We start from the raw sequence: 15,713 nt of genomic DNA on the forward strand, positions 1-15,713 counted from the left end.
TTGGGGGATTTTCTTATCTTTTTAGGTAGGTAATGTAATTGCAGATAAGGCATGAGGTAATGAAATAATGATTGGAGTGTAATGTAACGAGAATGACCAAACTGGCATACCACGGCAGCAAATATGAACCTCTGGTCCTTCTCCTGCAGGAACACCAGCACATCAGTCAGCAGCAGAGCCAGGGTGTCTGCAAAGAGAGTGGGTGAGGGAGATTGTTATAATAGACACTGTTGTTGCCTAGGGTCGTCCAGAAGTATAAGCCACTGCCTCCAGAACCCATACCGCTGCAGCATGGGTTCGAATTTGGCCAACTGCTATTTCAGAAACTCTCTCCTCTATCTTTCCACTTTATCTATCCTATCATAGCATATCATATCTCCCGAGTGGCGCAGTGGTCTAAGGCACTGCATTGCAGCGCTAGCTGTGCCACTAGAGATCCTGGTTCGTATCCAGGCTCTGTCGAAGCCGGCCGCGACCGGGAGACCCATGGGGCGGCGCACAATTTGTCCAGGGTAGGGGAGGGAATGGCCGGCAGGGATGTAGCTCAGTTGGTAGAGCATGGCGTTTGCAACGCCAGGGTTGTGGGTTCGATTCCCACGGGGGGCCAGTATGAAAAAATTAATAAATAATAATAATAATAATAATGTATGCACTAACTGTAAGTCGCTCTGGATAAGAGCGTCTGCTAAATGACGTAAATGTAAAATGTATATAAAAGGAGTAGGACTGCCACACTCCTTTAAAAAATATATAATTATTAAACACACCGCACGCACTGACCTCACCCTACCTTTCAGTCGTCCCGTAGCAGTTTTCCAGTAGACAAGTCCCTTGTGCTGTAGAGCCCTCTGTTGGTGTTGCCCTAGCAGGTCGTGCTTGCGGAACACCTTGCCACTCTTCAGCTTGGCCAGGCTCTTGTTCTCCACGCGACTCAGCACCTCCTGCAGCTCTTGGCCCTTCTCGTACTCGCTCACGCTCATGTCCACTGCAGTGATGATGTCACGTACCTGAGTGAGTGCCCGCGACAGCTCAGTGTGCTCCTCACTGCCCTCTGGAGGTAGGAGGAACACAATGCTTCAATTCAGCGGCTATACACGATCTATACTGGCATACTTGACACAGTTTCATTGTTTAGTTGTATACATAGTGCAAAGAAGCAGAGACATATACATTCTCTCTCATGCGTGCTCTCTCTCTCTCTCTCTTTCTCTCACTCTCTCTCCTTCTTTCCTTCCTTCCTTCCTTCTCCCCCTCTTTGTAACTGACCAGTTGTATAGTGCAGTATCCTCTCCAGTAGTACAGGGTACTTGGTGATGCGCTGAGTCACTAGCAGGATGAACTCTGGCACCTCCCTTCTTCTGACCAGAGAGTTGTTACTCTGTTGCTGTAGAAGAGACAACAACTGGTGTGTGTTGAGTGAAAGATATCCACATTTTAAAGATGAGCTGTTGCCGAAAAACTACTTTTCCGGTTGAACACGGCCTAAGTGGCATCGGTAGTCGTAAGAAAAGTGTAATAGCACACACAAAAAACACATAAAACGACACCTCCAAGACGCGTCTTGTTTTCAGCTGCATTTTCTCTCATGAGGAGGAGGAGGAACCAAGGTAAAAATCATCCTGTACAATCCCTCCTTATGAAAACCATTGACCAAATATAAAAACCAAGTTGGACTAAAAAGGAAAGGTTCTGTCAGAAACATACTTTGAGAAACACCTGGAACTTCTTGTTCTGCTGCTGCAGCTCTTTGAAGACGTTGACAGCCTCCGTGTGGTGACTACAGAACTCTCCGTACACTTGCTTCATCTTCACAGCGTTGTCTTCTGAGAACTAACAACAGAAATAGGGGATATTGAATAGGCCTTGAGTTGTCCAGAAGTGTGTAAATGTGGTGTGTGTATGAGTGTTCACAGTGAATGCGCATGTGAGTAATAAGCATACGTGCTTTTGTGTTTGCATCTGTTGTTGTGTGTGCGTGTCCACCTGTTGCAACAGTATATCCCCTATACTGTGGATGCAGTAGTTGCGTGGGTGTCCTGGCTGGGCTGAGGCGTATCGCCGCTCCTGTAGAGATCCGAAGAGATTCCTGTGGAAGAGCAGGAGAGGATCCAGACAGGGGAAGATGCGAGCCACACACTCCCAGTCCAGTTGGAGCTCGTCCAGCATCCCTCGACGAAACACCTCGGACATCACCGTCAGTGTCTGGATGTGGTGCAACTCTGTCTGCATCAGCTCTACATGGGGAGAGAGAGAGACAGACAGAGAGAGGATTATGTATACATGCCTGTTCACACACACACGCATGCACACGCACACACGCACACACAGGTGTACATGCACACACACGTGCGCACACACACACCAACATACCGTAGATGTGAGACACTGAAAGGTGTTGCCATTCCTTTGTCATGTGCAAATGACCAATGTGCGTACACACACACACACACACATGCACACACACACACTAACACACCGTAGATGACATCCTGTCGTTTGACGGTGTGTTTGTCGTGTTTTCTGCAGAACTCAGTTGTGACGGCCAGACTCCAGGACTCCACCTCAAACCCCAGCAGGTCAGCCGATAGGTCGCTGAGCAGGGGGGTGTCGACTGACTCTGATGGAGGGGGGGCAAAGGTCAAATGATTAGGGAAGGACCTGAAATAGACTAGCATCCTGTCCAGGGGGTGTGCTGTTGAATCTTTTCTGTTTTATTTGTTTACAGTATGCGTTGATTATGTAGTTTAACAGGTCTGGTCCTTCTAATACCATGGTGTTGTGCAGTTGTACAGTTCAAGCCCTTACCCTCTGTGGTGGATTGATGGTCTGTGGATGGGGGGGTCCCTGTTACCTGTACCCCTTCTTCACTAAGGGAGCAGCTGCTCCACACGTCACTGTCCACACCGACCCCCACAGCATCACTCAGCCTCCTAGAGAGTGCAAGACGGGATCTGTTAGTGAAGCTGGAGAGACCTGTGGAGTGTGTGTGTGTCCTCACCTGTCTGTAGACTCAGAGGGGCTCTTAGAGAGGGGAGTAGTCATATATTTTCTGCCTCGGGGCAGCATGGTGAGGAGGGAGGAGGAAGAGGTGAGGGGGGCAGTGGAACCCTCCCTCATCACTGAGTCTGGGGGGAGAGAGAGGTGGGGGGGGGAGAAAAGGGAACATGTCAAAGATGACAACATTCATCCAGCTCCATTAGATTTGTATTTAACAACAACAATTCTGCTAATTTTGTTTCAAATGATCAAAACTGTGAATGTCTCCTTCAGTCACCTGATCTGACCTCGCAATGGCTCATTCATTCAGTGTGTGAGAATTGCTCAATGTCCTCTCACTGCAGGCACACACACACACACACACACACACACACACACACACACACACACACACAGTCCCTGGCCCCCATTAAACTTTAACACGTTAACAGAGAGGAGGAAGGAATACCTAACTTACTCTGCAGGAGAGATGAAAGAGAAAAGGAGGAGGAGGTTGATGAATGCCGATAGTAGAGGAGAGGAGGAATAGCTAACTTACTGTGCGGGAGAGATTTGGTCTTTAATATCGCCACATTCTTCTCCAGAGGCCTCTGAGGACATGATAATCAAATCAATATTTATTAGTAGCACTTACTTAGTAGTTGATTATCAGTACAACTACTAGCCTTCTCTAATGTGCACTTGAGATTGACTTAACAGTATGGGGGTGGTCACGAGCCCCACCTGTTTTGCATGTCACATATCAGTTTGCAAACAATGTAAAAGAAAAAAACATTTCATTGAGTTAATAAAGCCGCATACAAACTTGGTCTCTTTTTGCTTTCTTGAGTAAGGCAGCTCCAAAATGCAGGTGTTTCAGCCTAGCTCAGTGCTTTATGTGGTGGTGGGGCAGCCAGCGGAAAATATGGAGCGTAGGGATGGTAATGTTTTCTAGTTGTGCTGTGATTTGCTCAGTGTTCTGTCACTCATGGGGACACTACGTCACCGCCAAATCTAAGGGTAGAGCTCTAAAAAATTCAAGCACCTTGGGTGCTGCCATAGAGTTACATTAGAAGTGCCCATCCAAGATGGCTCAAGGTCATTGGCCACATAAAATGACGTCAAATCATGTTATATCTACAGTAGCTTTGATTGGACTGATCATGTCAACATCATACTTTCAAAATCTTAGCTAGCAGTCATCATCATGAATCAAGTCGACAATCTACTGGCAAATCCTTTTTAATCCTTGTCATATGAAGATAAATAATGAAGAGAAATTATAGATAAAACGATCAAACGTTTGACAAACATAACACAACAAGTTGGAAATCACAAATTCAACAATGAGTGGTTTGGAAGGAATCAGTCGCTAACTGCAAGCATTGCAAAAAAAAACTGGAAACTCGGAACTGGGAAATCTGACTTCAGTGAGTTCAAGACAACTGGGAACTCGGGAAAAAATGAGCTCCGACTGGGGAAATACATTTTGAACCGTCATCCAACTCGGAATTGTAAGTCGGGAACTCTGGCCTCTTTCTAGAGCTCCGACCTGAAGATCACTGACGTCATCATGATTCGTCCTTGTTTTTTTTTCTCCAAAACCCAGTTGTCTTGAAAGCACCATAAATCCAGAGAACGCCAGACTTTGATGACAAAATTTGGCCACGAAGGACCGCCGCGCCACCTTCCTATTCAAGCACAACAAGGTGAATCCAAAAATGTATTGTATGCTACTGTATAAGTTATGTAATATGCCAGGGAGATACAGTGGGGAGAACAAGTATTTGATACACTGCTGATTTTGCAGGTTTTCCTACTTACAAAGCATGTAGAGGTCTGCAATTTTTATCATAGGTACACTTCAACTGTGAGAGACGGAATCTAAAACAAAAATCACATTGTATGATTTTTAAGTAATTAATTTGCATTTTATTGCATGACATAAGTATTTGATCACCTACCAACTAGTAAGAATTCCGGCTCTCACAAACCTGTTAGTTTTTCTTTAAGAAGTCCTCCTGTTCTCCACTCATTACCTGTATTAACTTCACCTGTTTGAACTCGTTACCTGTATAAAAGACACCTGTCCACACACTCAATCAAACAGACTCCAACCTCTCCACAATGGCCAAGAACATAGAGCTGTGTAAGGACATCAGGGATACAATTGTAGACCTGCACAAGGCTGGGATGGGCTACAGGACAATAGGCAAGCAGCTTGGGGAGAAGGCAACAACTGTTGGCGCAATTATTAGAAAATGGAAGAAGTTCAAGATGACGGTCAATCACCCTCGGTCTGGGGCTCCATGCAAGATCTCACCTCGTGGGGCATCAATGATCATGAGGAAGGTGAGGGATCAGCCCAGAACTACACGGCAGGACCTGGTCAATAACCTGAAGAGAGCTGGGACCACAGTCTCAAAGCAAACCATTAGTAACACACTACGCCGTCATGGATTAAAATCCTGCAGCGCACGCAAGGTCCCCCTGCTCAAGCCAGCGCATGTCCAGGCCCGTCTGAAGTTTGCCAATGACCATCTAGATGATCCAGAGGAGGAATGGGAGAAGGTCATGTGGTCTGATGAGACAAAAATAGAGCTTTTTGGTCTAAACTCCACTCGCCGTGTTTGGAGGAAGAAGAAGGATGAGTACAACCCCAAGAACACCATCCCAACCGTGAAGCATAGAGGTAGAAATATCATTCTTTGGGGATTCTTTTCTGCAAAGGGGACAGGACGACTGCACCGTATTGAGGGGAGGATGGATGGGGCCATGTATCGCGAGATCTTGGCCAGCAACCTCCTTCCCTCAGTAAGAGCATTGAAGATGGGTCGTGGCTGGGTCTTCCAGCATGACAACAACCCGAAACACACAGCCAGGGCAACTAAGGAGTGGCTCCGTAAGAAGCATCTCAAGGTCCTGGAGTGGCCTAGCCAGTCTCCAGACCTGAACCCAATAGAACATCTTTGGAGGGAGCTGAAAGTCTGTATTGGCCAGCGACAGCCCCGAAACTTGAAGGATCTGGAGAAGGTCTGTATGGAGGAGTGGGCCAAAATCCCTGCTGCAGTGTGTGCAAACCTGGTCAAGACCTACAGGAAACGTATGATCTCTGTAATTGCAAACAAAGGTTTCTGTACCAAATATTAAGTTCTGCTTTTCTGATGTATCAAATACTTATGTCATGCAATAAAATGCAAATTAATTACTTAAAAATCATACAATATGATTTTCTGGATTTTTGTTTTAGATTACGTCTCTCACAGTTGAAGTGTACCTATGATAAAAATTACAGACCTCTACATGCTTTGTAAGTAGGAAAACCTGCAAAATCGGCAGTGTATCAAATACTTGTTCTCCCCACTGTATATATATATATACTGTAGCTAAGAAAGTAATACTAAGTATTATTATTTTATTATTTAAGTGTATGTTGTGTAGTAAGCTTTTAGTAGCCCATGTGCCTCACACTAATGATTTGGTCCCTTTTCCCTTCTTAATTTCGTCTACTGTTGTGACTTGGTGTTGCACATGTAGCCTATAGACTATTTTAGAAAAATGTAATCATTGAATATTGTAAGAGCTTTCATTTTCTGCTTATATGCCCCCTTTATTGATCCTACAGTTCTGACTTGGTGTACAGGGAGAATACTGTAAGAACGGCCCATGTTCTGAATTATGTTGCTGTACATTTCAAAAGTGCTGAACAAATAGTTATATTGACTACGTCCGTCCTAGCTCGCTCAGTAATGTTTCAATCGAAATTACATATTGCCTCTTATCCGCTCATCGTTCCCTTATGCCATAGTTTGTACATCTCAATTGTCAGTAGAAACCACATTTGTTTAAGCAACTCAGCCATATCAGCTATGTTTTTTTAAAAGGCAGTAAATGAGGCTGAATGAACTGTTTCTCTGCCAGCCAGGTGTAGCAGTGGTAACGTGCTGGGACTGCTGTTGGGACTCTGCTGTTTGGACAGCTTTACATAGGCCTGAACAGTTTGTGGGCACCGTTTGTCACCATTATAGTGCAATTAATGTATTGTTTAGTGTTATGTAGTGGCTTTGCTGGCATGCATCCATATTTAAAAAAAAGTTTTTTTGCCCCACCAAGATAAAATCGCCAGTGGTCATATGTCATGTCATATGTCTAATGAGTACATTTACAAGACAAAGCTAGCCTGGATGCCATGTTTCTCCCAGCTCAGCTATAGCATGAATAGGATCCTAGCATAGGTCTCCATGTTCTTTATGCTGCGTTCAAAACATGTCTGAAACTTGGAAATTCTAGTTTCCGAGGGTAAAAAATATATTTGAATGGCCCTCCAATTGTAATTACTGTACAAATCGGAAACTTCTCCGACATGCTGAACTCTGACATCACCTACCAAAGCAATTACCTTGATGACATCATTTTCGGCAGTTAAATATAAACAACAAAATGTTTTTACATAAATATGTTTTTGAACACTATAATTTGTTTGTTTGCGAGCATGTTAGCCGTAATTCTCGTTTATGATTGAAGTAAGTAGTTAGTCATTAGCCAATTGTCATTCTCTCTGAATTCAAAGCACATGAATGCATACAACTTGTTGCTCCGAGTTTAGAAGTTGTATTTCCGAACACACGTCATGAACGTAGCATTAGTTCTCAGTGATATACAGTACTCATGGGGTCAAAGGTGAAATAATATGTTCAGTAGGTGACCCATACCTTCCCACATGCTGCAGCCGAGTCACGACAGCCCTTATGGACACTCAGAGAGCAGTCTAGGGAGGAAGTGACATTTCATGACTTTCACTCAGTATGTTAATTGTCACAGTGATCAGATACTAGAGTTTGACCAAACTATCCTCCATGTTAGCATCAAAGATTGCATAAATACATTCTAATTATCAATAAAATTGGATTGGTATTAGACATGGCTAAAGACCTGAGCAATGGTCCCCTACAGGGAATAGAGAGCGACAAAAAGTACAGTACTCACTGGTACACTGCAGCAACTCCTTCACAGGGAAGGGCTTGTCACAGGCCACATATACAGACAGCCCAGAGGGTCCTGAGGGAGAGACTGGCACAAACTGGTGTACGTTAGTTGCTCCTGTCTTCTCCTTTCCAGTCCTCTCTTTACCCTCCTTCACCTGCAGTGCAGAAAGCCACAGAGAAGCCAAAGCCATGAGGGGGTCTGTGTGTGTGTGTTTTAATTTGGTGTACCAGTGAGGAAGAGAGAGCGCTTGAGAGAGAGATAGATTGAGGCACAGTCAGATGTTGCTATTACCTGCTAATGTTGTGTAAACAGTGACACATTCTATTGCACAGTAATACATATGTATAGCCAAGTTATCGTTACTCATTGTATTCCTCGTGTTATTATTTTTCTATTATATATGTTGGGAAGAGTCCGTAAGTAAGCATTTCACTTTTAGCATACACCTGTTTTTTAGGAAGCATGTGACAAATAAAAGTTAATTTGATTTGTGTATGCTTTTCCGTGCACATGTGTATATGAGTGATGGTGTATAATGGAATGTTTTTTGGATATTTTCATTGTGTCCCGCTGCTAAGATGTATGGAAAGGGAATTTTCTCTTCCCCAAGTAAAGGCACCATTCCCAGACAATGGCTCCCCAGCATAGGAATCCTGACAGAGGTGTTTAAAGGTTTTTGTGGGAGAGTCCTCCAGTAGCAGGTCTGGTTTGGATAATCTTAAACTTTTATCCCAAGAACTGGATTTTGCTTTAGTACTACAGTATATTTTGTTGTAACTTGGGGAATAACCAACAGAGTGTTTATTGTCTGTATCGCCTGGGCGTACGTAGGGTGAATTTGCCCCTAGATGCTGATATTGGGTCAGTCTTGCATTTCCGCTACTAATGGTTAAGGTTAGGATTGGGAGAGGGGAAGCTGATCCTAGATCTGTACCTAGGGGAAACTTCACCCCGGAGCTCTCACCTTGATCTTGTTACGAGGGCTGGACATCCTGCTCTTCAGGAAGCTGAAGGTTCTGCTGACTTTGTATTTCTCTGACTCAACCTTGGAGGGAATTATGTATTTATCCCACTCCTCGTCCTGAATCCTGTTTTTTGGAAAGGAATTTCAGTATGACATGCCATAGTACAGTGAAGCTAGGTTTTAGCCTGGGTCACAGTCTGTTTCTGCTCTCTTGTCAACTCCTATGGAATTGTCATGCTGTATGGCTTGACAATGAGCAATGGAGTTGGCAAGAGCACAAACAGATTGTGACCCAGGCTAGCTAGGTTTATCTCATTAATCTAGACCAGGGGTGGTAAACTCAAACACATTAACACCTGAATAAAACTATTCAGGGTCTAGAGATTGAAGACCATGATAAATTGATTGCCCTCCAGGATTGGCCACCCCTGGTCTACAACACCATCACTCTTAGTAACATACTTGGGAAGTTTGGAATAACCCAACAGTTTAAATTATGTCTCAATGCTATTCATGGCATGACCTTGACACATAATATGTCAGCTATTCATAACACTACTAGTAGGTACAGTAGGCATTCCAAGTGAAATGTATTCTGTTAGATGCAGGAGGACAGTTAGAGTACATGCAATGCAATACACAGTCTTTCCATGACAAAGCAGAACTGAGCCATACAGATAACATCTGATGTAACAGACTTCATAGACAAGGCCGCCTTCTAAATGGCACCCTATTCCATATATAGTGCCCTACTTTTAGACAAAAGCCCTTTGGGCCCTGGTCAAAGTAGGGCACTACATAGGGAATAGGGTGCCATTTGAGATTCAGCCTTAACTATCCTGCCATTGGCTAGAATCATAGTTGACATCAGGTAGGAGCCCCACTTGGACAAAGTAGCGATGAAGGGTTACTCCTCTCCCCTGTAACTATTCCCTAGGTCGTTGCTGTAAATGATCATGTGTTCTCAGTCAACTTACCTGGTAAAATAAGGGTAAAAAAAAGATATATCTATATATATATCTTTTTTTTAACTTTAGGATAGGGTTAAGACAAGTGTATCATGGTTGGTTAAGAAGTTGCGGTATGGTTCAGTTTTGTAAAGAGGTAGGTGTCATATAGAGTTGTTATTAAATTAGTTTTAAAAAAGGATTCGAGTGGGTGAACAAGGCGGAGTAGGGTGAAGTTGCCCCTAGATACTGATCATAGGTCAGTTTTGCCTTTCCCCCACTAATGGTTAAGGTTAAGATTGGCTGAGGGGAATCTGATCCTAGATCTGTAACCAGGGAAAACATACCAGGCTTAGTTTAAGAAAATGGCGGCCAGGGTAAATGGGTTATTATAGGTTATGCCAGGCGTGTCTAGCGCTACTCATGCGTGACATGGGAGCCAGACTAGTGAAATGGGACATACTCTTTGAGGAACTCTGAGAGGGTGAGGTGTTGGAGTGATGATGACAAGCTGCCTTCATCCTCAGCAGACTGGGCCCGCTTACGGAAACCCACATCCCTATGGTGAAACACACTGGATGACTGAGTTCTGGTGGTCACTGCTTAGCATGTATGTCTTAAAACCTTTTCAACAGATCTTGAGACTACTGCACAGGCGGTCTAAGCACATGTACGCTAGGGTTAAATATATTTTCCAGGTTTTTTACAAATGTTCCATCCTGAGAATAAATCACCTTTCCCGGTATTTCCCGCCAAAACCGGAACTGTTGCATATAAATATGTCTGGATTTGATTAGAGCAGTGGTCACCAACCTTTTCTGAGTCAAGATCACTTTCTGAGTCCAAAGGCAAGCCGAAATCTACCGCTCAGATTTTTTTTTTAACATCACTTAAAAACATAAACCTATGCAACATGAACCTATTAAAAACAGTTCTATAGCAATGAGGTTTGTAGTAAGCTATAGGCTCAATACATTATCATTACATATTGGCTATGCTTGAATTGCCCTGCCAATGTTGTTCTTCTCAGACCATTTTGAAATTATATTTCAAAATGTTAAGTATATGATCACACTGGTATAGATCATGTGTTGTATTACTTGTGAGGCACAGCTGAGTGAGTATAATAATTCGCTTTATTTTACTGGACTGATGGCCTGCATCTGATGGGAGGGAGGGTGGGAGGGAGAGTGCAGCAGTGAGGCTGCCTCTCACCCGACTCACCGTCCCTCCGCTCTCCCTTCCTCCTCCACTGAGAAAAGGGACACAGTCTTCCAGCTGATGGTGAAACTCAAGTCGCATTACATTATTTCTGCGTCATGCATCAATTCATGTTGTTACTCCTATGACCAGAGAAAGTGAAATATTCCTTGATATGAAAAAGTACACAAGGTGCTAATAATAACAATGCAAGCTTATTGAAACACTTTGCTATTCTCATTCATTGCAGCTGCAGTGCTGGTTGTAGCCTTAGTGAAAGTAGGGAGAACGCGCATTTATGGCTTATAAAAGTGATGAACAAAGTGTTGACAGTGCTGAATAACAACTTGAACATGAACTTATAAAAACAGCAGTTATTTGCTGTATTAATTGAGTCTCTCTCTAGTCATGGTTTTAAACTTTTTAAAATCCTACAGTATCAACTTTGCTGTGCTTCTTTTTTACAGCCTATGGCTCGAGGAAACTGTGCAGACACGATGATCTGAGCTATCTGATTGGCCAGTGGTAGGCCTATAGGTGCACTTAATTTGCTCTCTGGGCCTGCCGGGTATGCAGAGTTCTAACACAGATAGAACAATGAGACAGATATTTCACCAGATGTATAAATGTGAAGCTTCCAATTGGCATTTTCACTCACTACCAAATATGGTGATGAGAGGAAGCCCAGTGGGAGAAGATGGAGTGAGATGGATTTTGGCCAACATTCTGCAAATTTTATTATCGATGAAACATTTGATCTCCATACGGTTTTCTGTTTCCAAAACTAGAATCTGTACAAAACAGAGTGGAATGTGTTTTGTAGACTTTACCCTTTGCCAAAGTTTCAAAAAATTGCGCTGTTTAGAAGGAGTGCAAGGGCGAATTTAGTTATTGCACACGCGCACTTAACAGAGTAGGCGTTCCCTAATGAAAATATGCAAATAAATGTTAGAACGTGCCAATAGGATCTCACTAGCTCGTGCTTGGCTCTGTCCACCTTGTTCTGCCCACTATGATTCCTTTGTTCCCATTGGAAAGGACAGGCTCTAGTCTATCTTCGGTTAGTTATAAAAATCTTTGGTTCTACCTTCAGACACATGAAATGGTTTAAAATGGGAACACTTTACCTTCCCAGAGCTAGGGCTGCTGAATCAAGTGCACCTACCGCCAACAGTGCAAAAAAAATACAAATAATTAGGAACGCAGGGCTTTATCGTTGTTGTTTTTTACCAAAATGTTTGGTGATCAACTTTGAATGCCTTGGAGATCGAGCCACTGATTACCAAAAAAAAACAGTCACAAATTGCCATGCCCCTTAATCCTGGTTGATGTGTCAACAATCATCTGCAAGTTAATAGCAGTCAGCAGTTCACACACCAAGTAGGCTCCTGAGAAGACAGGCAGCCTACTAAAGTAGATGGCCATAGCTAGCAAAAAGACAGTCCTAGACAACAGATAAAGACAAAAATTATACTTATCACTCCTGGATATATCAGGAGTCCTCTGGCTAAAGAATGAAGCACACAGAGATGGAGCCTGAGAAGCTGGTTATATACTCAGAAATGAAGTGAAACCACTCCACCTCCTATACAGCCTCTGATTACCAAAACTGATTACACACCTGGATTGTGCAACATTTACCCAAAATAATTTTCAAAAGTCTTCAAGGACTGTCAAATTGGTTGTTTAACATTGCTAGACAACCATTTTCAGGTCTTGCCATATATTTCCAAGAAGAGTTAAGTCAAAAATGTAACTTGACCACTCAGGAAAGTTCACTGTCTTCTTGGTAAGCAACCCCAGTGTGTTTTAGGTTATTGTCTTGCTGAAAGGTGAATTCATCTCCCTGTATCTGGTGGAAAGCAGCCTGAACCAGGTTTTCGTCTAGGATTTTGCCTGTGCTTAGCTCCATTTCATTTCTTTTTTATCCTGAAAAACTCCCCAGTCCTTAACAATTACAAGCATACCCATAATATGATGCAGCCACCACTATGCTTGAACATATATGGAGAGTGGAACTCAGTAAAGTGTTGTATTGGATTTGCCCCAAACATAACACGTTGAATTCAGGACAAAAAGTGAATTGCTTTGCCACATTTTTTGCAGCATTACTTTAGAGCAGGGTTTCTCAAACTCGGTCCCCGGGAACCCAAGGGAAGCACATTTTGGTTGTTGCCCTGGCACTACACAGCTGATTCAAATAATCATCAGCTGTGTAGTGTTAGGGCAAAAACCAAAACTTTGCTTTAGTGGCTTATTGCAAACAGGATGCGTGTTTTGGAATATTTTGATTCTGTATAGAATGCTTCCTTCTTTTCACTCTGTCAATTAGGTTAGTATTGTGGAGTAACTACAATGTTGTTGATCCATCCTCAGTTTTCTCCTATCACAGCCATTAAACTCTGTAACTGTTTTAGAGTCACCATTGGCCTCATGTTGAAATCCCTGAGTGGTTTCCTTCCTCTCCGGCAACTGAGTAGGGAAGGACGCCTGTATCTTTGTAGTGACTTTGTAATTAATAACTTCATGCTCAAAGGGATATTCAACGTCTGGCTTTTTAATTTTTACCTCTCTACCAATAGGTGCCCTTTTTATTTTATTTTTAATTTAGGGAGTAGATCAGCTTTAATATTTCAGATAGATTGTAACTTCCATCAATGTAATTGTCTGCATCACTTCCAATCCCCCATACGTTTTATTTCTCGCATAACAAAAAAAAAATATATAATAATAAAAAATAAAAAAATAAAAAATAAAATATATATATATATATATATACATACATACATACATACATACATACATAGATACACACACATATACACTGCTCAAAAAAATAAAGGGAACACTTAAACAACACAATGTAACTCCAAGTCAATCACACTTCTGTGAAATCAAACTGTCCACTTAGGAAGCAACACGGATTGACAATACATTTCACATGCTGTTGTGCAAATGGAATAGACAACAGGTGGAAATTATAGGCAATTAGCAAGACACCCCCAATAAAGGACTGGTTTTGCAGGTGGTGACCACAGACCACTTCTCAGTTCCTATGCTTCCTGGCTGATGTTTTGGTCACTTTTGAATGCTGGCGGTGCTTTCACTCTAGTGGTAGCATGAGACAGAGTCTACAACCCACACAAGTGGCTCAGGTAGTGCAGCTCATCCAGGATGGCACATCAATGCGAGCTGTGGCAAGAAGGTTTGCTGTGTCTGTCAGCGTAGTGTCCAGAGCATGGAGGCGCTACCAGGAGACAGGCCAGTACATCAGGAGACGTGGAGGAGGCCGTAGGAGGGCAACAACCCAGCAGCAGGACTGCTACCTCCGCCTTTGTGCAAGGAGGAGCAGGAGGAGCACTGCCAGAGCCCTGCAAAATGACCTCCAGCAGGCCACAAATGTGCATGTGTCTGCTCAAACGGTCAGAAACAGACTCCATGAGGGTGGTATGAGGTTTGGGGGTGGGTCAGTCATGGTGTGGGGTGGCATTTCTTTGGGGGGCCGCACAGCCCTCCATGTGCTCGCCAGAGGTAGCCTGATTGCCATTAGGTACCGAGATGAGATCCTCAGACACCTTGTGAGACCATATGCTGGTGCGGTTGGCCCTGGGTTCCTCCTAATGCATGACAATGCTAGACCTCATGTGGCTGGAGTGTGTCAGCAGTTCCTGCAAGAGGAAGGCATTGATGCTATGGACTGGCCCGCCCGTTCCCCAGACCTGAATCCAATTGAGCACATCTGGGACATCATGTCTCGCTCCATCCACCAAAGCCACGTTGCACCACAGACTGTCCAGGAGTTGGCGGATGCTTTAGTCCAGGTCTGGGAGGAGATCCCTCAGGAGACCATCCGCCACCTCATCAGGAGCATGCCCAGGCGTTGTAGGGAGGTCATACAGGCACGTGGAGGCCACGCACACTACTGAGCCTCATTTTGACTTATTTTAAGGACATTACATCAAAGTTGGATCAGCCTGTGGTGTGGTTTTCCACTTTAATTTTGAGGGTGACTCCAAATCCAGACCTCCATGGGTTGATACATTTGATTTCCATTGATAATTTTTGTGTGATTTTGTTGTCAGCACATTCAACTATGTAAAGAAAAAAGTATTCAATAAGTTTATTTCATTCATTCAGATCTACGATGTGTTATTTTAGTGTTCCCTTTACTTTTTTTGAGCAGTGCCCTTTGCGAGGCATTGGAAAACCTTCCTGGTCTTTGTGGTTGAATCTGTGTTTGAAATTCAAAAATCATGTTATACACTATTATTGCACCCAGAGTGAGTCCATGCAAATTATTATGTGACTTGTTAAGCACATTTTTACTCCTGAACTTATTTAGGCTTGCCATAACAAAGGGGTTGAATACTTATTTCAGCTTTTCATTTAATTTTTTTGGGAGAAAAATCCAAAATAGATAGATTCCAGATAGGGCTGTGACGATACGAGTATCATAATATTTTTTCCATGGCAAAAATGAAAACAAATCAAATAAAATTTTATTTGCCACATGCGCCGAATACAACAGGTATTACAGTGAAATGCTTACTTACAAACCATTAACCAACAACGCAGGAAAAAAAAAGAAGCAAATAATTAAAGAGCAGCAGTAAAATAAAATAACAGTAGGGAGGCTATAT

At 43.1% G+C, this 15,713-nt stretch overlaps 1 protein-coding gene across 2 annotated transcripts in view; it reads right to left on the reverse strand.

Annotated features, from left to right (window-relative positions):
• LOC121584568 (rho guanine nucleotide exchange factor 28) overlaps positions 1-15,713 on the reverse strand; it is a 97,903-nt gene that overhangs the window by 10,994 nt on the left and 71,196 nt on the right. Inside the window, exons 7-19 of one of the 2 annotated variants that reach the window (XM_041900517.2) lie at positions 10,337-10,432; positions 8,927-9,050; positions 7,963-8,116; positions 7,689-7,744; positions 3,536-3,587; positions 2,999-3,125; positions 2,806-2,930; positions 2,477-2,617; positions 1,984-2,234; positions 1,705-1,830; positions 1,267-1,384; positions 791-1,051; positions 111-187 (exon numbers count right to left, since the gene is read on the reverse strand). In XM_041900517.2, the coding sequence (XP_041756451.1) occupies positions 111-187; positions 791-1,051; positions 1,267-1,384; positions 1,705-1,830; positions 1,984-2,234; positions 2,477-2,617; positions 2,806-2,930; positions 2,999-3,125; positions 3,536-3,587; positions 7,689-7,744; positions 7,963-8,116; positions 8,927-9,050; positions 10,337-10,432 (1,708 nt within the window). The remainder of the gene's footprint in view (positions 1-110; positions 188-790; positions 1,052-1,266; positions 1,385-1,704; positions 1,831-1,983; positions 2,235-2,476; positions 2,618-2,805; positions 2,931-2,998; positions 3,126-3,535; positions 3,588-7,688; positions 7,745-7,962; positions 8,117-8,926; positions 9,051-10,336; positions 10,433-15,713) is intronic. The other variant, XM_041900518.2, reaches the window with a different exon arrangement.

Source organism: Coregonus clupeaformis, chromosome 16 (genome assembly GCF_020615455.1).
Source record: "Coregonus clupeaformis isolate EN_2021a chromosome 16, ASM2061545v1, whole genome shotgun sequence".
In the NCBI taxonomy this organism is placed as follows: Eukaryota; Metazoa; Chordata; class Actinopteri; order Salmoniformes; family Salmonidae; genus Coregonus; species Coregonus clupeaformis.